General features: G+C 43.5%; 1 protein-coding gene across 2 annotated transcripts in view; it reads left to right on the top strand.

Moving 5' to 3' along the window:
• LRP1 (LDL receptor related protein 1) overlaps positions 1 to 26,416 on the top strand; it is a 1,437,817-nt gene that overhangs the window by 126,618 nt on the left and 1,284,783 nt on the right. For both annotated transcript variants that reach the window (XM_086966724.1, XM_086966716.1), the window contains exon 2: positions 6,476 to 6,598. In XM_086966724.1, the coding sequence (XP_086822850.1) occupies positions 6,476 to 6,598 (123 nt within the window). The remainder of the gene's footprint in view (positions 1 to 6,475; positions 6,599 to 26,416) is intronic.

Raw genomic sequence — 26,416 nt, 5'->3', positions numbered from 1 at the left:
AAAACCTCTTCCTCCGCTAGCGGCCCCAGACCGTGGGATGCTAGCACCAAGCCGGAAGATGTCTTTGTTCTCCTCTAAAGTACTCCCCAAAGCAGTCCAATGCACTCTCTCACCCAACATAACATACAATTATTCTGCCTTTGCAACCCAAGACCCTGAAATCCTTCTGCTACAAGGGCCGATGTCGATGCTCGTCCTCTGCTTCCACCCATAGGTACTACACTGTTCTTCCCAGCACTCTTCTTTCACCCACCATAATATAGCATTTTTCTCTCAGCAGTCCCAAACCCTGAAAGCCTAGCGGGAAACGGGCAGGTCTGTGCGCTATGTCCTAACTCCACCAAAGAGCCACTTCACTGCACTTATTTGCTCTGCCTTCACTTTTGCATCAAACACAATAGAGCATCCGTTTGCCTGGCGCCCCCAAGAGCCCAGTGCCAAAAGGGCACTTATCTGTGCCAGAGTCCTCTGATATCTAGTGAGCATGCCCTACTGTGAGCCTAAGACCTTCATGGGCCAAGAAGAAACTAAAGACTGCACTCTACCTGCTGCTCTGGCACTCTAGGGAAAGGACCTACACTCTTGCCGCCTACTTCAGGCCACTTTAAGTGAATTCAAGCAGGAACGCCCCTTAAGATGCTGACGGGCCTGGAACTCACCAGAGAAGTCTGCCCTACCAGAAGTCAAATCTCCTAAAGAAATGAAGGGGGCTGCACCATTAACTCTTTCTTTATCCTGTGGGCCACCACGTAAATCTATCAACCTAACAAGGGGAGGTGGCAGCGTCTGGGGAGGGTGGGGAGAATTGCTCCCACTCTCATTGAATTTTCATGGGCCTAGTGTCCCTTAAAAGACCTAGTTTAATTAGTATCCTCTGTCAGGTCCTACACTAGCCAACCAATTGGCCTCCAGATTATGGAAGTGCTTCAGTACTGTACTGTGCTTGAAGATGCTATATAGCATAAAATGCATCTGCAGGCAGGTCCTGCATGCCAGGCTTTCTTATGATTGGATGAGGGCTATGACCTGGCCTAAGGCCTACCCTTACCACTGCTGTTGGACTTGTTTATCTGGGACTGGGTGACTGTGAAGCTTGCATTGCTGCTCCTTGCACTTTACTCTCACAGGAGAGACAAACGGAAAGCCCTTTTCTTCACCCACTGACACACAAAAAAACAGCACACAGCTCTTCCAAGATCAAACTCCCTTTCCTGCATATTGACTCTCACAAAGTGTTTGCTAGAGAATTTGTAGAGCGTTTGGAGTCCAAACTCGCTCGACTACACGTAAACCATGGTGGTTGGCAATAATGAATTGTTAATAACATAACAAATGTTTTTTTTCTGTTAAGGTTGAACTCTCTGTTCATCTTGGAAAATTATCAGTAATGGCTTTTTTGTGTGTTTTTATTTTTTTGTTCATATTTTCTCTGAAAGACCGAAGTAAACGTACTACAAAATCGGTTATATCGGTAACAGAAACAAGACACAATAATAGGTGAACCCCCTCCCCCCCCCCCCCCCCCCCACCCGCACCGCCCCATCCCCACTTTCTGGAAAGCGGCTCCAAATTCCGACAGCATCTAAAAAGTAATCATGTGGTAACTGCCAATACAGTTGAAAAACCACAGCTAACATCTGTGCTGTTATCTGCTCTCTACCGCCGCAGAATAATGTCGCCTACCACTGCTCGTGCGTCTAAAAACTTCCTTGACCGGTAGACAATTGTTTTTAAACTAATCTCTTCTAGGTACTGTTGGCCTTTGTTAGAAAAAGTGCCCTTTGGCTTGAATGTGTCCAGCAAGGCTCTTTATCTATCGATCCAATGTATCCATTAATAATTTTGGTGGCTGGTGGTGATTTTATTTTCACACTCCATCCTGTAAATAACATTGCCAGTCAGTTGTGAACCCCAGGTTTGACTTTCCCCTCAACGTGCCTTCTTTTTAATTCTCTGATAAGTTATCTAACGTGATATGTGTATTTTTATGCCATATCAATGAAAATAAATGCGGCCAAATTGTACGTGTAAAGGTAAAAATTCTCATTATTACTCGTACAGTGTTACTGCTCCTATTGTCTTTAAGATTCCATTCTAGAACCATTTGACAGGAGAAACCAGCATTGGAAAAGCCAATAGGTCTTGCCTATGCTAGATCTCTTGGCTTTGGCAATGTTTTAGCCATTATGTACACCAGTGTGGCTGCTGTTCAGCACGGCTAAGTTAGTGGCATGGAGTGGGTGGGGTAGATTGAGTTGGAGTAGAATGGGGTAGACTGGTGTAGATTGGGGTGGTGTGGAGTAGATTGGGGTGGCGTGGAGTAGATCAGGGTGGAGTAGATTGGACTGGGTAGATTCAAGTGGGGCAGATTGGAATGGAGTGGGGTAAATTGGACTTGGGTATATTGAAGTGGAGTCTGGTAGATTGGGCTAGATTAGAGTGGAGTGGGGTAGACTGAGGAGATAAGAGCAGAGTGGAGTAGATTTGAGTGGAGTGCGGTAGATTAGGGATGTCTGGGGTATATTGTAGTGGGGTAGATTGGAGTGGGTGGGGTTAATTGGGTTTGATTAAGTGGAGTGGTGTAGATTAAATCATAGTGGAGTGGATTTGGGGAAGAGTGGATGAGTGTGGGGTAGGGTAGATTGGGATGGAGTGCAATAGAGTTGAGTGGGGTAGATTGAGTGATTGGATTGGGGTAGATTGAAGTGGAGTAGATTGGGGTAGAGTGGAGTGGCATATTGTCCCATGGAGTGAGTGACAAAGATTGGAGTGGCCTGGCGTAGACTGGAAGGGCATGGAGTTGAGTGGCATGTACCATAAATGGAGTGGCGTGGCATAGTGGAGTCACTTGGTTTGGAGCATGCATAATGTGATAGCCATTACCGACAACACGTTCACAATTGAAATTACTATTACATTTGCACCGAAATATGGCTTTACTGCACACAAACGATAATGTGTGCAAATGTCATCACCTTGTGTATTGATGTGTTTTGAGCACAATTATAAATTTGCTTCCACCACACTTCAGAATTACAAAAAGAGTGCTTAGCTTGTACTACTTCCGATTTTTTCTAAAGATCAGCGCAGTTAATCTTTTTGTGCTAGAAAATAAAATCCTGCACCATGGGTCTCCAGCTTTTTCTGTAATAAGAGCTTCCTTAATTCAATGAAAAACACACCTAACTACTGATATAATGAAAGTTGTAAAAGCGACCATTAAATTAGTGGGCGCCATATGCAAGAGTACCAACTGTCAACATGTCAGTGCATCAAGCTTAGTTGCCAGCATTAATGTAAAAAAAAAATTTCAGTGTGGTGCCTTTACGTGTGTAATACATAACAGCCGCAGTTGCAATGCCCGGCACCAAGGTAAAACTATAAATTGTAAGTCTCCCAAACACCCCATGATTTTGTCATTCAAATATCAGCTTTAACTATATTCAACCATTTTTCTACAAACATCAGCTTATGAGTTCTGAAAATAAATACATACGTTCTCCTCATGCCTTCAAATTTTGTTTCCTTATATTAATTAATCCAAGCAAAAGCTTTTAACGTAGTAGGTTGGTTTGCACACAGGAGAGCTACTTGTAGGTAGACAGAGAGCCACCAATAGCTCACAAGCTGCTCATTGAAGACCCTTATCCTACACCGTCTCCTCTTACATGGATACTCAGAAGGATTGTCACATATATTTTCTCACTTTGAAGTCAGAGAAAGAAAAGTAAACACTAAGCTCCCTGGAAGAGAGAGCCTGACATTTGACCTATTTGAATGCACAGCAGATGTGACAAGAGCAAGACTTAAAAGGCCTCTTTACAGGAAGCAAGTTTGTGGAAGAATACAGTAAACTAGGTTTGGGCAACGACCTCCAGCTGGACAGCCTTAAGCAAATAAATCCAGCAAATAGAAAGCCCCCCCCCCCCCAAAAAAAATAAAAAATGTGAGTTACAAACCACAAAGCCAATGGTAAGAAACAGGTGTAATGCATTCATAGGTCAGCTTCCTGAATGCCCCCAAGATGTCTTTAGCAAACCAGACAGCTGCCCTGTCTTGTAGGCTTAGGCCTAAAAAGCTGGGGTCTTACACACAAGGTTTGGTTAATTAGATTTTTCTCTCTCTTAATTAATGTAAGCACTTGTGCTCTGCATAAGGGTATATAGCTTAGTTTATAACTACTACAAATGGAAAGTAGCAAAACATTTATAATTATATATGACCTGAAAGAGAAAGCAAGACGATGTAAAATGTGAACTGCCCATACAATGGTAATAATATTATAAATATTAAATTGCCAGTTTGACTACAGTCATGGCTTCCCAGTCTCAACCATTTTTATTTTTTAACCTAAAATCCATTTGTACATCATCAGTTGTACTCTTTAATTAAACCCTTCTGCTGGTTTAACCATGTACTGGTTAATATATTCAACCACAACTTTGTCAGCTGTTGTCTTGGTTATATGTGCCGTTTCCCAAGATGTCAACGGCTATCCTCAATTTGGAGAGGCTTCTGGATCCAGATGCTGACCTTTGTTCAAGTTGGTGTATGTTTGTCCCATGTTCTATGTTAAAATGTTACTGATCATATCCTGGCCACATTCTTGTGGTGTGCCAACAGTCATTTGACTACCCCATGTGTTGCTACGATTAACAGTTAACGTATACTGGTCCCACTTACCAGTGGGAACGATACTGTCTGCCTTCAAAAGCCTTGGTAGGAACCAAATAAAAAAAAAAAACTAAATACACCTTCTCCTGAATGGAGGTAATTGTCAGAGTTTAAGAAATCTGTCACTTTGATTGACTTTAGCTTCCAGTTAGTTCCACTAAGAAGAATCCTCTGGAGCGAGAACTTTGTGCTTCGTCTGGACTTCGAGGAGATTCAGCACAGCAGAGTGGGAAATGTTTGCCAGGCACAGGACTTTTGATGGAGGCTACCAGACTTTAGGGGTTAGGACCATGCAGTGAATACTGGAGAAAGCCTTGAAGGCAGGGCTTGATTGCCCAGTAGAGAGATGAGCAGGCTCATGAATAGAAGGAAGACCTGCACAACGCCTCACGTACTGAGGTTTTGCATGGAGGTGGAGAGTGACTTACCAAGAAGCCGTGAGGTCCTTGCAGCCCAGCAAATCAGGGTATCCAAGTATTGGCCAGGCTTTCCAAGAGGTCAAGAAACTGCAGGGACATTTTCTAGGATAACAAGCATTTATGGTCTCAACCTCCCCAGTACTTCAGGGTGCCAGCATTTATCTCCATCCAGCCATAAATGGACATGAAGCTTCCTCCCCTTCACCCGGGACCTTCTCAAGTCTCCCTGAATCTGAGACCGCTGAACCTCGTCTCTAGTCCTTCTGTTCCGACACATCATCTGTTAAAAACTGCTGTTATAAACTAGCCCTAAATCTAGCCTCACGTGCTTTGCACGTAAACACATAAAGTGCTAGCACTGTTTTTTTCTTTTTGTCTGCATTGTAGCCTATTGTATCGCCCATTATTTACAGAAGCAAAATGCTCTGTTGGGCCCAAGCGAGTGAACCCAGGCTGCATCTATATCCATTATCAAGGATGACTTCTGATGCTACTTACATGGTGTGGGGTTGTTCTTGGTTCGCTTACCCCTGATCACAGATTACTTTTGCTGACCAGATCAGACATGTGAGCTCTTGACATTTGGTACCGCCAAGAGATACACTTGGGTGCATGCTTGTTCCAGCACCGTCTGTGACGGCTTGTGTCTAGTTAGATTTGTAATGGGACTTTCCAGGAACTGTGATGGTGTTCTCAACCCACAGCTTTCAAAGCCCCGGAGATCTAATTAACCTGACACAGAAACCTGTGAACTAGCTTAATGGTACCATTGTTCTTGCTTAGGCGCGGTTTCGACCTACTGGGATTTTTGGCTTTTGCGGACTACTTGGCCACTGGGTCTTAAATCAATGCACTGTGTGCTTCCCCATTGTTGTTTCTTACTTGTCCTTCTCTCCATCACCTGCAAGCTTCTCTCCCATCCTTCCTCTGTGTTGCATTGTCCCCCACCTGCTCTACTCCCCCACCCCTCCCCTGTTTTTTAAAAGTAAAACATCTCACTTGTGCTACAACAAATTAGAGCATTAGTGCTATATCAAAAAAGTGTGCTTTGATCAACTTTTTATTTACTAATCCATCTCGGATTGATGGGGGAAAAAAAGAAAAACATGCTCTCCTCCTTTTGTGGGCACGTGGATCCGTGCTGGCATGTGCCTACAAAATGATGCCACTATCTAAAAGCATTGGCAAAGCCAATAAATAGCTCGACATTTTTTGAAGCAGACATGTTGGCTTTGCCAATGCTTGTTTGAAAAGAAGTGCTTTGCTGTGCATACTGTTTTGCTAGTGGGATGTAATGAGGGTGAAGTGTGTACATTTTTGTCACTTGCATGCTTTTGTTGGCTCTATCTGCTCACCTGTACACTTACCACTTCTGTTTGCAGCCCCTAAGACCTGCAGTCCGCGGCAGTTCGCATGCAGAGACCAGGTCACCTGCATATCCAAGGGATGGCGGTGCGATGGTGAGAAGGACTGCCCTGATGGCTCGGACGAATCTCCGGAAATATGTGAGTACTGTCTCCCGCTGTGCTGTGTTCTCTGATGTAGTGTTGTCGGACCTGACCGGTTCTGTCCCACTTGATAACTTGCTCTAGGGCATGGGTACTCGCAAACATTTGCCCAGGGGCCACAAAGTACAGTCTCTAGTGTGACCGAGGGCTGCACTGATCCCAGCAGGGTGTCAGTCGCGGGTCTGGGTGGGTCAGGGATTGTGAGAGGAGGTCTAAAAATATTCAAATAAACTTGCAAGCATTTGTTTGCAGGTTAATAAATGCTTGCCCATTTATTTAAAAAAAAAATCTGAGTATTAGTGCTCAGCAACTAAACAGCATCTCGTGCTGCTGTACACCTGGGGGCCGCATGTAAAGGACAAGAGGGCCACAAGCGGCTCCCAAGCCGTCCTTTGAGTGTCACTGCTCTAGGGCATAATGGGTGACTAGCACTGCTACTTTTTATGTGCATGTAGTTATTTATTTATATTTTATGTTTTTATAGCGCACATCATCCTATTAGTATGATACTTCTGAACACTGTAAACTGTGGCATTTTCAATTGTGTGTATACATCATTTATATATAGACATAGAGAATTAGAAAAATCTTCAACTCACCCTGACTAATTATCAAAACACCGAAGTTCAACACTTGACATGACGTGGCACTTTATTCAGAGCGAGTTCTGCTTCTTTTCTGCTCTACTGCAATTAGATTTTTTTAAATAAAGCACCTTCACTGAGGTGTTTAAGTGCAATACGTATGTTCCTTTGGTAAAGAACTAGAGTCTGCACCCAACGTAACCTTGACCTCCACGGCACACTGATTTTCATTTTTCAAGGTCTAGGAGTGTATATCATTCAACCATTCAATTCTGAGAAGCCTCTGCAGTTCCAAGGCAGGAGCTTGATCTATCAAGGACTAGAGGCTTGATGCGACAAGACTGGTGACTTCTGTTCCGCAGTCCCTGATCTGAGGACCAGAGAGCTGACGAGCATCATTTGTTCTGGTTTTATATTTCCAGTGAGGACTTTTGGTGACATAATATGCCACGCCGCTTAGGCGCGGGTATAGTGGAACATTTGTCTCCTCACTGCTGCAGGATATCCTCAGGCTCAAACTCTAGCCAGCGACAACCAGATGTAGTTTACCATAAGTGGAGGATCCGAGAGGGTTAACTCTCTCCCTCCCTTGTGAGAGATCAGCACCAGGATCTCGACAAGTTTTCTCAAAACTTCCAGAAAACCGAAATCCTGATGCTCTGCTCATAAAAATGTCTATTTTTTTTGTCTGCACACTGTGGTCTGTTAGCCATGCACTATTGCTCTAAGCCTATCATAGTGGTAGACGTATTGGAAGACGCATACGCCTCCAGGTTTACATTGACCTTGACCCTAAATGTTTCCTATGATATTTAAAGGCACCCAGCACAGCCTTGTCATGTTTCTCCAATTCCAGCCACAAAATGCCTGGCTGTAACAAAGAAAGCTTATTTCAGTCATGGCTGGCCTACATTTCATTGAGAGACTGCTGGCTAGCCTGAGGCACTGTGGTCATATCACATGCACTTTCAAGTGGTTGGGATGACAGCGAGTTACGCTGTATATCGCCCGCAGATGGTGCCAGGGACAGCAGTTAATAACCCTCCCTGTAGTTACAGGCTTGAGCCGCAGAACTTGTTATCAAGAACTTTGCGTCGTGGGCAGCCAGTAAATTAACTTGTAGGCGTGTCTTCAACAGAATAAGGGCGGTGACCATGCGTATCCTTGTTTGGAGAGTGTTCCATATTTATGGGGCAACGAATGAACAACCATGCTTCGTGTTTGATCTGCTCTCACACTTGAGAAGGTCTAGGCTAAAGGAGTTAGTCCACCTCGGATGTTTGCTTCTTGTAGCTAGAGTTGGCTTGTTAGCAATGTGTGATCATCAAACGGTACCAGAGATGGAAGTTTGACAGGAAAACATGAACGAATGATTGTATAGTGTTCCAGGTTATGTCACATGTTTGATAAACGTTAACCTGTCTATAATATTACATAGCCAGAGGTAGTGATTCAAGCAGGTGGTAGGGCATTATTGAGTGGCTGCAGTCCCCTTATTTTGTAAATACCTGTGTGGGCACTCTGAAACCGTACTCGCCCAACTTATTCATTTGCCCAGAGTCCCCACAACGTCAATATTTTACAAAGAGCAGAGTGCCATTAAGTTACCATGCTCATCCATCCTGATTCTTTATCTGCGGGTTCTACTTCTTAATGCTGCAACCATGTCGTCTTTGTGTCTACCATCTTCTCCTCTCAGTTCATTACAGACTGGTTCCTTTCAAAGTTACATTTATTCATAAGACCTGTAGGAAAAAACATACACCAGAAATGTTGATGCAACCTCGGGTAAGGTCACTAATGAGGAAAATAAATCTAAAACTTCTGATCCCAAAAATAAAGATAAATGCTAATAATAAATATAGTGTTCATTTGGACAATTCTGGGAAAGTCTGCAATGTTGCAGTTTGAAAACCATCGCAAAATAAACATTTGGGACACTGGTAGCCTGTTTGGCGACCTGGCAGAGGGACTGAAATGGCGCTAATCAACGTGTAGTCATGTTCTGCAGAGCGGAAGGCCAGTGGTATTGATGCTTATTGACCCCCCTCAGCCATAGTCAACATTCATAACCACTCCATAGTGGTGGACATAATGAGGTTTCAGCGAAGTTTAGGAGGGGCAAGACAATGGTATACATCTATTTTGAAGATTTGACTTTTAGCAGTATAGAAACAGCCAAACCTGTAAAACAACTTTTCTGAGAGATTCCAAGCCACTGATTCTTCATTTTCAAAGAACCTAAATTGTAGGTTCCACAAATATGCTGTTGTCTTTTATATAGAAGTCCCAATAACCAAAGATGCTTAAGAGAACTTATAAAGCCACAGAGGCTTGAAAGGACATGAGTAGACTCATATTAATAGGATAGAACTGGAGTTCCTCATCCTAGGCTCTAAAAAGTCCCAACAGATTTTCTAAAGGCCACAATAGATTCCAAGCTGACCGCGCCTTCATTGACGGCCTGGATAACGGTAAAACCACTGGGATTTATTTTGACTCGCTCATTTCTTTTGGCAGTAAAACGTACTCTGTTGAAACCAGGAACTCTCTCTTGAAGTTGTGTAGAAAGATCCAATCCTTCTTAAATATCCATTATAGGGCTGCCAGAGCAGCAACAGGATCAAGAATGGTAATTCCTTCTACGTTGGCATTACAAAGGGCTGGGTAAAGCATGCAAACCAGCTTCAAGCCATCCAGAACCTTGCTGCGAGAGCAGTGGGTAACACACCTGCTAGAGAGCATATGTCGCCATCTCTGGCTACCAGTGGAGGCCAGGGTCCAAATCTAGACTGTAACTCAATCAACTGTTTATGTTAATGCTCCTGACTATTTGAAAGATCATCCATGGGTATGCCAGGCCATCTGACATTTACGTTCAAGCCACTGATGCCTCTAACTGTCCCATGCAAAAAGAACAATAAATGGACGGAACTCTGAAACAATGTCAAACATTCACCCCCAGTACAAATATCTGGACCTAAATCCATCGTTTTTTTGCTCCCCGTGCCATTGCAGTTTAGACCTAGCCATATGTAAATCATTCTGGACCCTGCTCCCCATTGAAACAGTCCAGCCCGAACTGCCAGGCCAGGTCCTTCCTGGACCGGAAACCAGCATCCTAGGACCGGTTTAATTGTATCGTCCCTAATCATCCAGGCTATCTTTAATCCAGTGGCACAGTGAGCAAGGGACTTGCATCTGGGCATACCCGTTCCACTTAAGGTGACAAATGCAAAAATAACAATTGACGGATGGAATACTGAAACATTGTCAAACATTCATCCCCAGAACAGAGATCTAGGCCTAAATCCTGTCGCAGTATTTAAAAGAATTGGGGCAACGGGGAGATCCTTCTCTTATCAAGCATGCCCATGTGTTCCTTTGTGCCAGATTAGGTCAGACTAACCTGGCCCATGATGCTTTTTCAAGAGGGACTACAGTCACCGTGATGTATTAATGGTACTCCGACGCCAGCAGAGCTCTTGGGCCAATGGCTTGCTTAACCACTATATAGAAAACTGAAGGCCCCCTGTAACCACATCTGTCTTGTATCTGGATCTGTGGGCTCCACCTCTTGTTACAGCTGCTTTGGGCTCAATGAAGTCTTGATTCTCTGGCTCATTCTTTGCCCTATAGGTCTGTACACAAGTTAGTGTGTTTCACATGAACTGGTGTCGCCTACATAATGTCTTCTCCATTAGGAGATTAGCTGATTTGACTTGAAACAAAACATAATGTTTGGTAACATGATATATTTTTGTTGTTATTTTGCATAGTCTCCTATTAGTGTGGCATAATATCGCCCTTTAGTAGTCCAGGATACGACTTCCAGACTGGTCCATCACATGCTGAAATCTGATCCGCTTTTTGGGAGGTAGACTACGTGTGTGTTTGGTCAGTATGGACTGCCAGTTTTATTGATTTGTAGGTTTTTTAGTGGGTGACCATACTGGGTTGAATGGAATTGCTTACTCGCTTCCTCGATTAGTATTGATGCACATTGCTAATTATAAGCATGTTTGGTCTGTAGGTGAGAGACCAAGTGCTGTTGAATGCCTTAATAAAGGGTTAATTTTCATATTCAGTATGTGTCTTGGTGTATGTTCAAAGTTCTGTCTTTGTGTGTTGTAAGCTGTGTGATGTGTTGTGGTTTGTGCTGGTTTCATCTTAACAAGAGTTTTGGCTTCTATTAGACTTCACCTACATAACATAAATCAAGCCTGGAGGGCAAACTACTCCTGTGTGTTTGCCCTAAACGGTATGCTCTTGGTAGGCCAGGCCCATTAGTCCAGATGGTGATGTGAGCAGCAGCTTCTGCATGCAGCACTCCTCGGGTGGGGGGGGGGGGGGATATATTTACACCAGATTAGCTGGGTTTCAGCTGGAGCATTGATGATAGTTGGTGGCATGAGCAGAGCCTATGCGAACTTTTTAAAGTGCAGATCTTGTCCACTGCCCCAGGGCTTAGGATGATTTGCGCAGTGTTTTCCCCCACATCCCACCATGCTCTCGAGGGCAGATGCTCGCCAGGTGGCATAGAGTGCAGTGGTGTAGAATGGTATAGAATAGAATAGAGTAGAGTGGTGCAGGGTAGCGTATAGTGGTCAGGTGCATAGTGCAGTGAAGCAAAGTAGAATGGCTTGGAGTGCATTGGCATGTAGTGCAGAGTAAATGGTTGAAAGTTAAGTGGTGGAGAGTGCAGTGTTGCAAAAGTAGAGTGTTGTGGAGTGCATTGGTGGAGTGCATTGGTGTGCTCTGGCATAGAGTGCATTGGCGTAGAGAGCAGTGGCGTAGAGTGCAGTAGTTTACAGCAGAGTGGCGTAGAGTGCAGTGGAGTAAAGTAGATTGTTTCAGAGTAAAGTGAAGTGATGCGGGGTAGAGTTAAGTTACGTACAGTGGCATAGAGTGTAATGACAGAATAAAGTGGTATAGAGTGCAGTGGCATAAAGTGCAGTGGTGCAGACTAGATTAGGGTGGCGTAAAGTGGATTGCTGTAGAGTGCATTAGCATAGAGTTTATTGCAATTCAGTGCAGTGGCCTAGAACGCGGCATTGTAGAGCAAAGTCGTGCAGAGCAGAGTGGAGTGGAGTGACCTAGACTTGAGTGTTGTAGAGTGCAGTGGCGAAGAGTGCAGTTGTGTAGAGTGGCGTAGAGTGCTTTGACATAGAGTAGAGTGGTGCAAAGTAGAGAGGAGCAGAGTGGAGTGGAGTGGCGTAGAGTGCAGTGGCGTGCAGTGAAGTGGTGTAGAGTGGAGTATGCATGGTGTGATAGCACCCGGCCATTTCAAACACCACTTTTTTTTATTGAACTGACCGTTACATTTGCACAGACATACAGTTTTGCTAATAAAACTATACAGCGCACAAATGATCATGTGTGTAAAAGGCATCCCCTGTGTGTTGATTTGTTTTGATCATATCAAAGTATTTGTTTTCAACACACTTAAGAATTAGCAGGAATGTGCTTCTTTTATGATATATTCAGAAATACTTGCACAGTTCAATTTAAATGTTGTTCTGTGCTGGAAAAAAACCTTTCCTACCCTCAGTATCCAGCAAGATTGTCCTTTGAAATCCTCTCACTTTGAAGTCCGAGAAAGAAAAGTAACTATCAAGCTCCCTCAGAGGACAGAGCCCGACATTGAATGCACAACAAATGTGATAAGATGAGAAAAAGATTTACAGGCTGTTTCTAGAAAGGAGCACTTGTGGAAGAATACATACAAGGAGAGGTAGTGTGAAAAGTCTTTGCTCTTTGGGAAGGATGAATTGAAGCTCTGAAGACTTAAGCAAATTAAGCTAGTAAATAGGAAGCCAGAATATGCGAGTTACAAATCACAAAGTCAATGGTAATAAACAGGCGGAATGCATTCCCAGGGAAGCTTTCAGAATGTTCCCAAGATGACTTAAGCACACCAGACCATTGCGCTGTCTGGTAGGCTTCGACCTTAAAATTGTGTGTGTGTGTGAGGGGGGAGGGGCGGGGATTAGGGGGGTGTATCATTATTTTTTTTGTAAACTTTCTTTTCCCCTGAACAACCATGGCTTAAACCCTGAGGTTACTTTAGTCATCATTTGCACCAGAAGTGACAAATGTATTCTCGACTAAGTCTGGCACATTCTTCAGGACAAAGGATATACACAATAATCAGTGTATTAATTCGTACGATATACTATAAAAATGATACAGTCCCAGGCTCACAAAGAACCATCATTCTGGCCTAACGCTTCCCTGCAGATATGAGAAATCATGAGATTACGTGACTGAATTATATGTAGATGTAAAATGCCAGATCAGGGCGAGGAAAATCCAAGAAATTAAGCAAATGACAGGCAACGTTTTGTCAAAGGGATATTACTCTGCTTCTAATGGTTAGCCTGAGACACCAGCGCAGCATGTGTCTGATATTGTTATATGTATAAATACATTCAAAGCATAAAAAACTGGTGCTACGCTGGACTGGCTCAAGCAGGGCCGGACTGGGAACTGAAAGCAGCCCTGGCAAATTTCTCCAGACCAGCCCCCACCCGGCGCGTAGCGAGCGAGCGCAGCGAGCGAGCTGGACCGCTATTTCGGAAAATGACAAACCAAAAGGGTGAATTTTACAGCACATTTTTCATTACATATTCAATTGTATCAACTTTCAAAGTACAGTAAATAGTAGAAGATGACCTTAAAGAGCACCAGGTTAGCCACCCAATCATATGTACCCATAGACATTCTTTCAGAGAGCACCAAAAACACAAGTAATGAATCAGAGAAAACAAAGCTACTACTAGGGGGAGTTTGGGGTGTTGAACTTGTCCCCCCCCAAGAGAATTTGAGACTCAAAGGCCAAAACAAAGCATTTTTCAACACATTTTTCATTACATATAAGATTGTATTAACTTTTAAAGCATAGTAAATTGTCACTCATGTTGTCACAAATTAAGCACTGATGTGATGTCACACACGAGCACACAGGCCACTGACTTGAGTCCAGAAACTGTGTAAATGTCGCACATAAGCACCAAGGCACTTACCCGGGCCTGGTCACACCACCAGGCCAGTAAGCATGCAAACGTCACATATAAGCACCCAGGCTGTAAGAATGGAAATGTCACACATGAGCCTCCTGCTGCAGGTCACTGAGGCCAGCAACTATGGAAATAGCACACATAATTGAGCACCCAGGCCAGAAAGCATGGAAACGTCGCACATAAGCACCCAGGCTGACAGAAGGCATGGAAATGTCTCAAATGGCACCCTAGCCAGAAAGTATGAAAAATTAACACAAAGGCCCTGGCCTTGACATGACACATCTTTAAATAGCCTACTTAAGTGGGTGGCACAATAAGTGTTGCAGACCCACTAGCAGCATTTAATGTAAAGTCCCTGTGTACATGTAGATCCACATTTCTGGGGACTTACAAGTAATTTAAAATTGCCAATTCGGTGTAAGACAATTTTACCATGTTTGAAAGGAAAGAGCGCAAGCACTTCAGCACTGGTTAGTAGCAGTCAGGTGCACTGAGCCCTAAGGGCCAACAAAAATGGCCTTTTTTGAAGCAATAGAGCAGAAGAAATCAGATTTTAATTTAGAGGAATCTGAGGCTGACAGGGACTTATCTAACCATGTCTCAGCAGTCAGTAACAACAATATGTATCTAAAAAACATTTTACATGTGCTAATGGCGCTGGGACTTTTTCTGTAGCTTCTCCTTTTCCGCCCAGCTGTTTCAACACCTACAACGTGCGCATCTGTAATTCACATGCAAACAGTGAACGATGGGTTATGGGCTACATGCCAGAAGATATCGACTGGCTTCACAAGCTGTACCACACCCTGATCATGGAGAAGATCTCAGCTACAGTAAACCACCAGCTGCAACAGTTTGAGAAGCAGTAGGGCCCATGCGTGAATTTTCTCACAAATGCATTTTGAGAACTCTCTTGCCAGGATTATCTACGAGTGCTGCACCTCACAGACCTGGGTTACTGTACAATGGGGTACAGGGACCTGCTCCTAAAGGGTAAAATGGATCCTTTATCAAGCTTATGAGTGAACAGGACGTCTTTCTTGTTATCTCCCCCTACTTTCTCCTCCCAAATTTTCATTATTCACCCCTTTCCTTTCCCTTCTCCCCAGCATTTCCTGGCTTCAATGGCGTCACTGGGTTTTAGATACGACACTGGCCTTGTAACCATAACATACAATTATCTCCTGCTTTATCAGTACAATTCAGTGATCTCATGTGTAGGGGGGTCGCAGTGGGGGGCATTTAGTGTGGTACTGTAAATCTGGTCCCATTCTCAACAGATCAGTATTACAATTATTCAGAGATAGCAACGAGTTTGTTGAGCAGGCAATGCAATGCAAACTGTAATGGGAACGTTTTGAAAAGTTAGGTAGAAACTATAACGCGGAAGGCTGGTGTTATTTCTACGAGGCTGTGTGTTTTCTGCTACTGTACGGTACCTGTACCAATCAATGCCTCTTAAGTGATGGATGTGGTCTGGCCTCAGGCTCTCCTTACTGCAGCATGATGGTTTCTTTATACCATTTTGTAGTGGCAGGCAAAATGGAGTGAGTCTGTGTAAAATTGCTATAGATTTCGCGTATTTGTTTGATTACATATTTGACTGCCGACCTGAGCGAGGTAGCAGTACTGATGAGATAAACAACAGTGCGGAAACAGAAGCCACTGTTTCGGGGCAGATCACAGACTATCTTGTTGAATCAATCATTGTGCTGCTTCAACATGTAGAACCGCATACAAAGATGCATCGTATAGAAGTGCGCGATGCGGTCCCTCCCCACTCCTCTTTAGATACTGCTGTGCAGCACCAGTAGTCTGAAACAATTCAAATATTTTGTTTTATTCCAGTCGCTCTTGCTTCTGTGTTGTTATTCTAAGTTTAGAAACAATACATTTGTTTAACTAGCTACTGAGTGCACAGCAAGTGAAATGAGTTGCTATCTAGAGCGCCTTGAAGATTACTAGGAGAGTTTGAATTATTTATGCTGCATGGAATCTCAAATTATGCGGAATATTATTCGATGAAATAAGCATTGGCTTTATTATGTAAATACATTTACATTTCCTCATTCAGGAGAGAGCAAAGTGCTATACAGAGTACACGCGATCCTTAAGAAATAGCCCTGTAATAAAAGGTTTTATTTGATCATCGAGTCCCAGTTATGGGGAAACGGTTATGTTATGTAACTTAAGGCTAATTTGATCTTGATTATAGAGGCACCTACTTAAAACAGCCTCATTTAAGATGTATTTAAATCCAGAAACTAGGGGCCATGCACAAATAAACAGTTGCTTTCTATCGCGCTCATTAAGAAATAACTCCTCAGGCAGCCTAGCTCAGTGCATTTATTTGTATAGCGTGTGTGGCAACAGTGGCACTCGGAGACACGTTTAGGATTTTAGCTCTTCAACCTTTCAAAAGAAAGTTGGACACGTTTGGGGTTCTTTTCGGGTGCACTTTCGAGATACCGGCCGGCTACTTGGAGAAGTGTCCAATAGCAATTGGTTTCATCGTGACAAAGATACCCCTCCTGGAAAGGTATTACTTCTTTCCTCCCCTGTAACATTGAAGCAAACTATTTCGGCATTAACTTGCATCCCAGAGGAGACACAGAATACTCAGGGGAAGCACCAGTGCACTGTGGGAAGCACTTACTGACCCACAGGGCTCAGCATCCCAGAGGAGACACAGAATGCCCAGGGGAAGCACCAGCGCACTGTGGGAAGCACTTACGGCCCCGCAGAGAAAGGGGGAGCTGACAATGCAACCAGCGGGGCTTTGGTACTTACCTAAAGAGCGGTAGAATCTCGCTGAAACTGTAGAACGGTCCTGACCAATGTTGCCTCTAATTTCTTTCCTCTGTGTGCGGCAGTGTATGGTCTCTGTGCGCCGCAGCCAAGGCTATGTGCGCCAACTATCCGACCATGCAGGCGAGTGCAGCAACAAATTATCAGGGCAAATACTACTCCAAGCTTTTACTTAACGTGAAAAGAAAGTGCATTTTCACACATACAGCACCATATGAGGGGTCTTAAGACAGATTTGCAATTTAGATATGCATGCCATGGTCTTGATGGGACAGTCCTTCCAAGAAATGGCAAGCCATGAACGCCCCACAAAAAGCACTGATTGAAGTGAGCCGACCCAAACCCCTCTCTCTGCATTAATTCTGGTACATCACAGAAACTGCCTAATAGTGCTGATTCACATGGATAGAGCTGATGTTATTGGTTTCACAAGTCACTCTCTGTGGTATGTGGAGAGGCCAAAGTTTGGAGGTGCATGTAGTCTTGACACCTCTAGGACCCATTGACAGGCACTGTACGAAACTAGCGCTGCATTCTGCCTCAACTCCAGAGCTCTCAACCAAGTCCTGCCATAAAAATGCACCCACAACTTCTTTTCAAGACACCTGAAAGCATCTCAGTTCACAGTATGCATAGTACAAATCATATGCTGCATAAAATAAAATACCTATTCACATCATCTGGAAAAGCAAATCCTCTTAGGAAACTCATGATGAAAAACAATGTGAAGCATCCATATACCGCTATGTATTTTGTTTTAAATAGCCTTTTAATGGGGTGACAGAAGCCATGAAGCAGCGCACAACTGTTGCCCATAACAAAAATTGAAGTCAAGGGGCCATAAGGCCTCTTGTTATTGGAGTATCCTGGCTGGGAGCCTCACACCTAGATGAAATGGAGGGGAAACAAAGGATATCTATATCTATCCATATCCCTGATGAGGCGTCAAAGCACTTTTCGGCGAGTAGCACGCTACTCCTGAACCTAAAATGGATTAGTGGTGGGTTAGTATAAGAAAATCGGTAAATATATGTTCATTTGAGTGGTGGACATGTGAGTCTGTTAGTTGGATTGACTAGGATAATGGAGGGATGGAAGAGGGAAGGGTCTATAAAGTGTTATTTAGGAGATCAAAGCCGTGAGATGAGGATTCGGAGGTGTAAAAGGAAAGATGGAGGTGGGACGAGTCTCTAGAAAGGGATTAGGGAAATCACAGTAGTAAAATTAGGTTTGGGATAAATGATGGGTGGATTCAGAAAGAGTTGTTTGGGAGATCATAGAAGTAAAGTAAGGTTTCCTTAAAGTGAATATATTGAAAACAACACCAGAACATACTTCAACTAATTACGCTTTCAAAGTCTCTGCCCGTCTTAAAACCCATAAGATGTTTTAAAAAGAAACTCAATGAAAGAAATTCAACACTGGAATTTACGTGCTTTTACGCTGTGAACAGAATAAAATGTAACCCCATGTTAAACCGACCCATGTGCATAAACCAATTGTGACAGCTTAATTTGATAACCGTTGAACCAACTCAATGGTGCACAAAATAAACTGGTCATTGATTACCAATTTCTAACACTGCAAGTGACACTACTTCATTCAAACTATGCAGTTTAAATTAAACATGTGACTCTAAGGGATATACAAAACATACAAAAAGACCAATCCAAATCATGAAAAAGGAAAAAACATTCAGACACACCCTTCACATCATACCCAATAATGAATCAAACGTGCTGTGATGATAGGATATTAGCATAACATTCCTTGAATAACAATTGTAGACACTAAAATACTGAATAAATATGATGAAAAATAATGATTATTGGCAATAGGAAATATTTATCAACCAAATTTCGTTCAAATGTTGACCTTAATATTAACAAAAACAGTACTCTGTGAATCACGGTTCAAAGCTTCGATGATGTAAAGATAACTCCCACTGATGGATTAAGTGCAGCCCAGTATTTCCAAGAGGCCTCCGTGATGGCATTTTCGTTGTTTATTCCGTCTTCTCTTCCAGAGAATGCCAGAATGTCAGATTTGTTGGTCTCCCTAGTATTTACACAAATTATAATTTAAATATCACTATTTTGTTGTATTTCTTTTATAGCGCTTTAGCACTACAGAAATGGTAAAGTGTTATAAAAGAAAAAGCAAAATAGTGGTATTTAAAAAATTTCTGTACTTGTGATGTAAAGTGCTCTGACATCCTGCATTGGGAAGGAAAGTCCCCCAACTCATCCCAATGCAGGGTATTAGAACGCCTTACATAACACAACAGCCTTTTCATAAACATTTGCAGTGATCTTTATCTCTCCAGGAGCAGTGAGTGGAACAACGGAAGCCCACTCGTAAATCACACCACAAGTAGAACGCTTTTTTTTAAAGAAAAAAAGACAGACGTGCTCTGCAAGTAAAACGCGGTGCAAATGCAGATTGTGTGGCCTTTTAAATATATTTTGGGATTGTGAAAGCGCATCATGCTTTGAGACAGCGCAGGGCCTGATATTGGGTGACTTTTTTAAATATATCAGTGTTCATGAAAGTGGTCTCAAAGCATGATGCATACTTTCATGATCACTAAGATATTTACAGGGCCATGCAATCATTTGTTTCACAAGCCCCGCAGCCACGTTCCAATTACTAAAAAGAATCGACTCCTGACCCAAACTCGATGGCAACTGGTAAAAAGTCGGTACAACTTTCGAGGAGCGAACAGCATACAGCTTCTACAATGGTTACGAAAGCAGACAATCAGCGTCCTGGGGCTTGGAATACGAAGAATGGACCCGACTCCGGTGAGTACATAGGAGGGATTTTCTGTTTGAAAAAATGTAAACCACACTCACCTGGCGGCGGGCGGCACTGGCAGACATTCAGCAGCAGGGACACTGGGACAGGCAGGGCTAGGGGGGGCTAGAAATAATTAAATTATGGTGCGGTGAGAGAAGGCCTCTCGTCACGGTCCTGCGCGAGCCCCAATGCGCATGCGTCACCTCCAACAGCCGCGCCCGCCCCTGCCCCAACCCCCGGCCCCAGCCCTAAAGTAGGTGAACTGAAACTAAGAGCAGGCAGCGCGGAGGTGGAGACATCTGCGCACACGCAACCCACCCCCTAAAATGGCACTGCTGCTCTCAGATTAGATTAACGAAATTGTGTTTTTTTCACACGGACCGAGGAGAGAGGCAGGCACGCAGCAGAGGCAGCAGAGTACAGTAGTAAATGACTACTACTGTACCGAGTGTCCAAAAAATCGGCCCCATCCACACCCAGCGACAAAACCGGCCCCCGTCCCAAAAACCGGCCCCCACCCCTGGCAGCCGACCGGGGGATTGCCCGGTGCCCGGCATTGTCAGTCCGGGCCTGGGCTCAAGTATCAATTTGATTGATTTTTGTATATCTAAAGATAATATGCTTTGAAACAGTATACATCTGAAACCCCTAAATCTTGCAGATTTTCGCAGATTCTACGAGCAATGTTATTTAAAGGAAATTGCTTTGCACAACGACACGTGACCGTAGTCTGACTCGGCAGTTCTAGTCTTCTTCCTCAAATGAATCTCGGTTTCACGTCTTTAAAATCCCACACGAAGACCCGCGCAATAAACCGGGCGTGCTGGGAGCCTACTGCCCCCAGGGGCTGGTAAAGCTCTGGCTCAGGGCCAAGGGCTCAACCGGGCGCCCCTGGCCTGCTACTCTTTTAATCAAGTGACGTTGTTTTCTTTGGATTTTCTGCATCCTAAACGGAAAGTGGGGGGTCTGGAGGCAGAGGGGGAAAAGCAAACACAAGAGAGACAGAAAATATACACGATCTGAGACGTGGAGCCGTAGTAAGCGTTGTTTACCCTCGCCCCCCCAACCCCGGTCATTGTAGTGGGGCCATTCTGAACTCTGAACAGAGAGCTTCGGCTGGCCAACCCTTCATGCACCCCACGCTCTAGGTCTTTTTTCGAGGTTTTTGGCCCTTATTGCTTCCCATCCGGCCCCGTTCCCCAACGCATTAGTAATCCTCTCGTGCGCCCAGAAACTTTCAGTGCTTTGCATGGAAATATAGAAGTGTTGGTTCTCTGCCCAGAGGACCTGTTTGCTCCTGAAAGTGGCGAGGCGCCTATTAAAAGGTATTGTATAAATGCTCTGAAATGCAGGTACTCTGCCATTTAAATTAAATAAGCGAGGGCCCCGGACCGCACCGAAGAGCACCCGCCCTCGTAAAGCACTGAAAGCCTTTCCTTTCACAGTGTGCGCTACAGTCGGGCTGCTCACTGTCGGTAGACTTGACTGAGTGAATGGCGTCTTGTAAGTACCCTCCAGCAGGGCGCCGAGCGGAGGAGGGTCGTGCGGATGAGGCAGTCTGTCCTCCCCATCACACGGCGGCTTCCCTCCCTCCCACCCTGTCTGTCCGCTCCTTGCTTCGTGTCGAGGCAGGCCCGGCCATAAGCCCTGTCTACTGGGGCGTCTAGGCGCGGGCTGAGGGGAGCCGGCGGGACCCTTCTTCTCACGCCTGCGTCAACACCCTGTAATTAGCGCGACGCTCCCGGCGGCGCGAGGGGACTCCTTCGGCGCACGCCTCGCAGCGCTGCACCCTGACGCTGCAGTGGACCCGTATTCGTCAGCTGGCGTTACAGCCAGAGATGCCAACTTTGGAGTCAGGCTCGAGGTTCGGTGTCGGCACAACAACGTCCCTTCATGGGCAAAGTAACACCTAGCCAGGGCTTCAAGTGGGATGAAAAAACGTTAGGGTCTCTTAGATGGGCGTGACTGAGCTAATTAAGGGCGTGGCTTAAAAATATGTGCGCTAAAAATCTGTGCTTAGAAGTGTGTGCTGCCCGACTGCTTCGGTCATTGCATCCAGACTTATAATACAAGTAGTAACATTACACCTACAACAATCCAGGACTATTGGCTTTGTCACTGATTGTTAGTTGCATAAGACAAATAAGCAACAACTATGGCTTTGTATATTAATATTGAAAATACTTCCGTTCTGAAATGATGAGACTGTAAAAGTACTATAACGAGTCTCTTTGAAGTTACATCAAAGGCAGTCACTGGTGGTATTGCTGCAGATGTAAGATTTTTCCCCCCACCTTGATGGTAAGGGCACAAACAGAGAGCGCAATAGGGACCAGTCGCCGCACCTGCTTTTAGAATTGCCAGTGCTGAGCACCGGCAGGACCCGGCCCACTTAGAGCCCTGTGCCTAGTCCTGGAGTACCACACAACTTCTCACAGAAAAACTTCTGTTAAGCAGTGGGGCTTTGAATTATTTCAACGTTGTCCCTGCCTATTTTTTCTGCTTCTGTGGATAAGCGAAGCTGGCCTTGTGCTTTGAGTTTAGAAGAGCTGACGCTTCTTGTCCTGTCAAGACACCGTACCGTGCTGTTAAGAGCCCGTGCATCCTGCTGCCTTACCAGGGGTTCGGCATCTGGTGTGCCGCTGCGAGCCGCTAAGCGGCCCAAGACTGTCCATTGGGCTCTGTGCTTGTTTTCCAAATCAGCTGTCTTTACTGTTCACTACAAACCTGTTGGGCCACAGCCCCTCTGCCAGTGGACTCCCTGGCAGTAGTTGGCAGCCATTACAAATTATTCATTCCAGCCATGGCTCTGAAGATTCGCAAACATCATCTCACAAAGGAAGAGGAGAAATATCCTCCTTTCTATTCGGCCTGGTATGTTTGAATGCCACTGTACTGGTATAGCACGTGCTTGGCAAGGGAGCAACAGAGCCATACCACATTAATAACTGGCCCGAGTGTAAGGGGTCTTTCAGCTGTTATCCAAGACTGTTAGGGCTCCGGCAGGTTATCTCCAAGAGTGTAAACCCTCTCACAGGTGATAATCAAGAGTGTAAAGGCTTTCACGTGATACCGAATAGTGTAAGGGCTCTATTAAGTGATATCCAAATCTGGCTATTTTGATCAGTGGGGGGGGGGGACCTCTGTCCCTTTTGTTCAAACCTAAAAAAACTGAAAAAGAGCCACCTTTTTTTCTCCTAAAATGAACATGGAAAGTGGGTGATTCCACAAGTCACAAGAAAGAATGTGAACTAAGAAAGGAAACGGAAGCAGTACCTCAATGTCAGAACAAACATAGGAAGTGCTGACAAAGTGTCAACTAGAAAGTTATACACAATTAGTTTTTTCTTATGTAGGCATAGCTCATAATCTGATGAGGTGGTTTGGTAGCGCTAGTGTGTATTGCAGACATCTGTTTGTATCCTGCAACTCCTAAATTCAAATCCCATTAAGGGCAACTCAGCCAGTCATATTCCTGTGTCAATTAAACGAGTAGTGTTGAATTGAGAGATAACATCTAATGTTAAAGTGGAAGTATACAGTTCAGGATATTAGCTTTGTAAACTATTAGCATTATCCTAGCAGCTCCTAAAAATGAATGTTCCTGTACATTACTCATTCTTAACTCTAATAGCTGTGAGAAATGATCCGTTCACGGATGCAAAATTGTTAACCATTTTTTAATGTGTTTATTCGGTGCAAGCCGTGATCTAGGAATGCAGTCCATCTGATCCATTCGCTAGAATTGGATCAGTCCTTTTTCCAAATAACTGAAGTCACATAGGTCTGGGTTGTTGGAGTAGTAAAAGTAAGAAAGAGTTCTTAATTAATTACACAGCTGCAGCTCTAGATTTTCATAAGGGAACAAAATCCTTCCTGTCACTTTACCAGCTCTTACAAATTCGAATTATGTGAAAACTCTGCTTTCAGTGTTGGGTTTTGTGCTATCACAAACCCTTTACAATCATTGGGCGTTACTGTACCTTGCCTTTTCATCCTCTTAATCCACTTAGATTGGAAGACAACCATGCTCACTTTCAGGGAAACATACTTAACAACGTGGTCAAAGACGCACTATACCTGTACCATGCAAATCCCTTTACCACGCATGACTTTACCACACACATCTTTACCACATGTCAGGTAAGTGTATGTGTGTACTCATTTGGTGTTACATCATTATACACCAATATACCTAACAAGAATGGGCTTATGGCATTATCTGAACCTCTTAATAAAAACTTTAAAAAGCCATCAACAAACATGCTTACCAACTTTGCTTGAGTTATCCTTAATTCCAACAATTTTACCTTCAATGGTAAACGCTATCTGCAGGTACAAGGAACTTAGATGGGCACTCACATGGCTCCATCCTATGCAAATATCTTCATGGGCAAACTAAAGAACTATATAAGTGCCACTTCTAGCATCAAACCACTGGTATGGCTAAGATCCTTTGACATATTTATAATATGGAATGCAGGAAGTAGAACACTGGAACAATTTACAGCTTATATCGACGGTATCTATCCTTCCATCAAATCCACCAGCAGCAATTTGAAACAGAAACATCATCTCCTTTTCTGGATGTGTTATTTACCATTAACCTAAAACTATAACTGATCTGTACCACAAGCCTACAGATGCTCAGTTGTATCTAAACTGGACTAAGCTCATTTGTATCTAAACTGGACTTCATGTCAACCGCAGCACACTCTGCAACTTCTACAGCCAAGCACTAGAAAAAAGATACATCTGCAGCAATGAGGACACCTGTAAAGACCATCTTCAGGAGCTTGCTACATTATTTAACCCCTTCACTGCTGGCCAGTTTCCGCCCCTGTGCTGTAAACAAATGAACAGGGGCGGGTCATGACGAACCCCAGCCGTCATCAGCACACGAGCACTGTAGTGCATGACGGCTGGGGTTCGTCATCAGCATGGAAGGGGTTAAAAGACGATGTTATCCTCTGCATATCATACAGCAAAACAAATCAATAAGTCTTTGCAGTTACCCGCAAAGCACTTATTTGGAATACCAACAGTAGACACAAAAGTGACAGAACTCAATTTGTGGTTGACTATCATCCATCAGCTCCAAACTACAGAACTATAATGCAAATAACATTTCCCTTACCGTCCACTTGTGAAAAAATTTGCAAAAAGTTTTTCCAAAAACGCCAGCCATTGCTTACTGCAGAGTTTCCAGTTTATGATCTCTTATTGTGAGATCTGAACTCAGGCAAGCTGTAACATATGCTGGGGTCCAATGCTGTGATTCTAAAAGGTGCATCAAATGTGAATACCTTTTACAAACATCAGTTACTAGTTCTGTTACGATAATGACCTATGGAATAAGACAGCATCTTCAATGTTGTTCAACATGCATTATTTATGTGATTCAGTGCCAAAGCTGTAAAAAACAATATGTAGGCCAGACAGTGAATGACCTCTGTACACGATTCAGGAACCACAAAACAGCAATAATTAATAAGAAACTTGACCAGCTTGTAGCCAATCATTTTAACCTTATGGATCATTTACTATCCGATTTGAAGATTTTCCCTGTGGAACTTATCTTAAAGGAAGAAATAGTAGACTCCAGAGAGAACTTCTGGCTGTACTATTTAAAATCTCTGCATCCAGATGCACTGAACATCACTGGCAATACCACCTGATTAATGAATATCTCAAGAGCTCTCAGGACTGCATTGTTTCCACATTCCAAATGGAATCTTCACTCATGATGCTTTTTGAAAATTAAACAGTGTCACCTGTGCAGCAACTGAACAAACCATCTTGTACTACCCAAGGAAGGTGGAAGCTGAAACATTGTAGTGGAAATATATTTTTGGTATTTCAGTTCATATATTTGAGTCACTTATTTCATATATGTGTATGTGTATATATATATATGTGCGTATATATATATATATATATATATATATATATATATATATATATATATATATGTGTGTGTATATATATATATATATATATATGTGTGTGTGTGTATATATATGTGTGTATATATATATATGTATATATGTGTGTGTGTATGTATGTATATATATATATATATATATATATATATATATATATATATATTCACTGAAGAAACCATAGGTTTAACACCAGTTATAGTTAGCTGGACATTTTACTCGTACAAAACCATTGAAATTCCCACGTTATAGTTAGTTGGACTCACTATAACTCGCGCGCCCGCAATCCACTGCTGATGATGTCACATATTACATCATTCATGACATGGTCAGTGACATCACTGAAGACATCTCTACTACCAATGGATTCACTTGGTGTGGTATGTACTAAGGTAGGTTTAAAAGTCAAAGAATCCACCCCATGGTATTAACTGTCTTGACATCCTCAAACTCTGTGTGCCCCATCTAGGTTTCATTAATTCTTAGGTGTCTATCGCGAGGAACTTTGTCATTCAATTGGAATGCAATACTATTTATTGCCTTGTAGCAGCAGTGATAAACAAAGCTACCCACACAAGATACTGATCAGTCACCGTTTACTACCCAACAGAATACTCCTCACTTGCTCACTGCTTCTCCAATAAGTCACATTCTTGAAAA

The sequence above is a fragment of the Lissotriton vulgaris genome, chromosome 1_1 (assembly GCF_964263255.1).
Source record: "Lissotriton vulgaris chromosome 1_1, aLisVul1.2, whole genome shotgun sequence".
Lineage (NCBI taxonomy): Eukaryota > Metazoa > Chordata > Amphibia > Caudata > Salamandridae > Lissotriton > Lissotriton vulgaris.
This window is presented reverse-complemented; position numbering and strand designations above follow the sequence as displayed.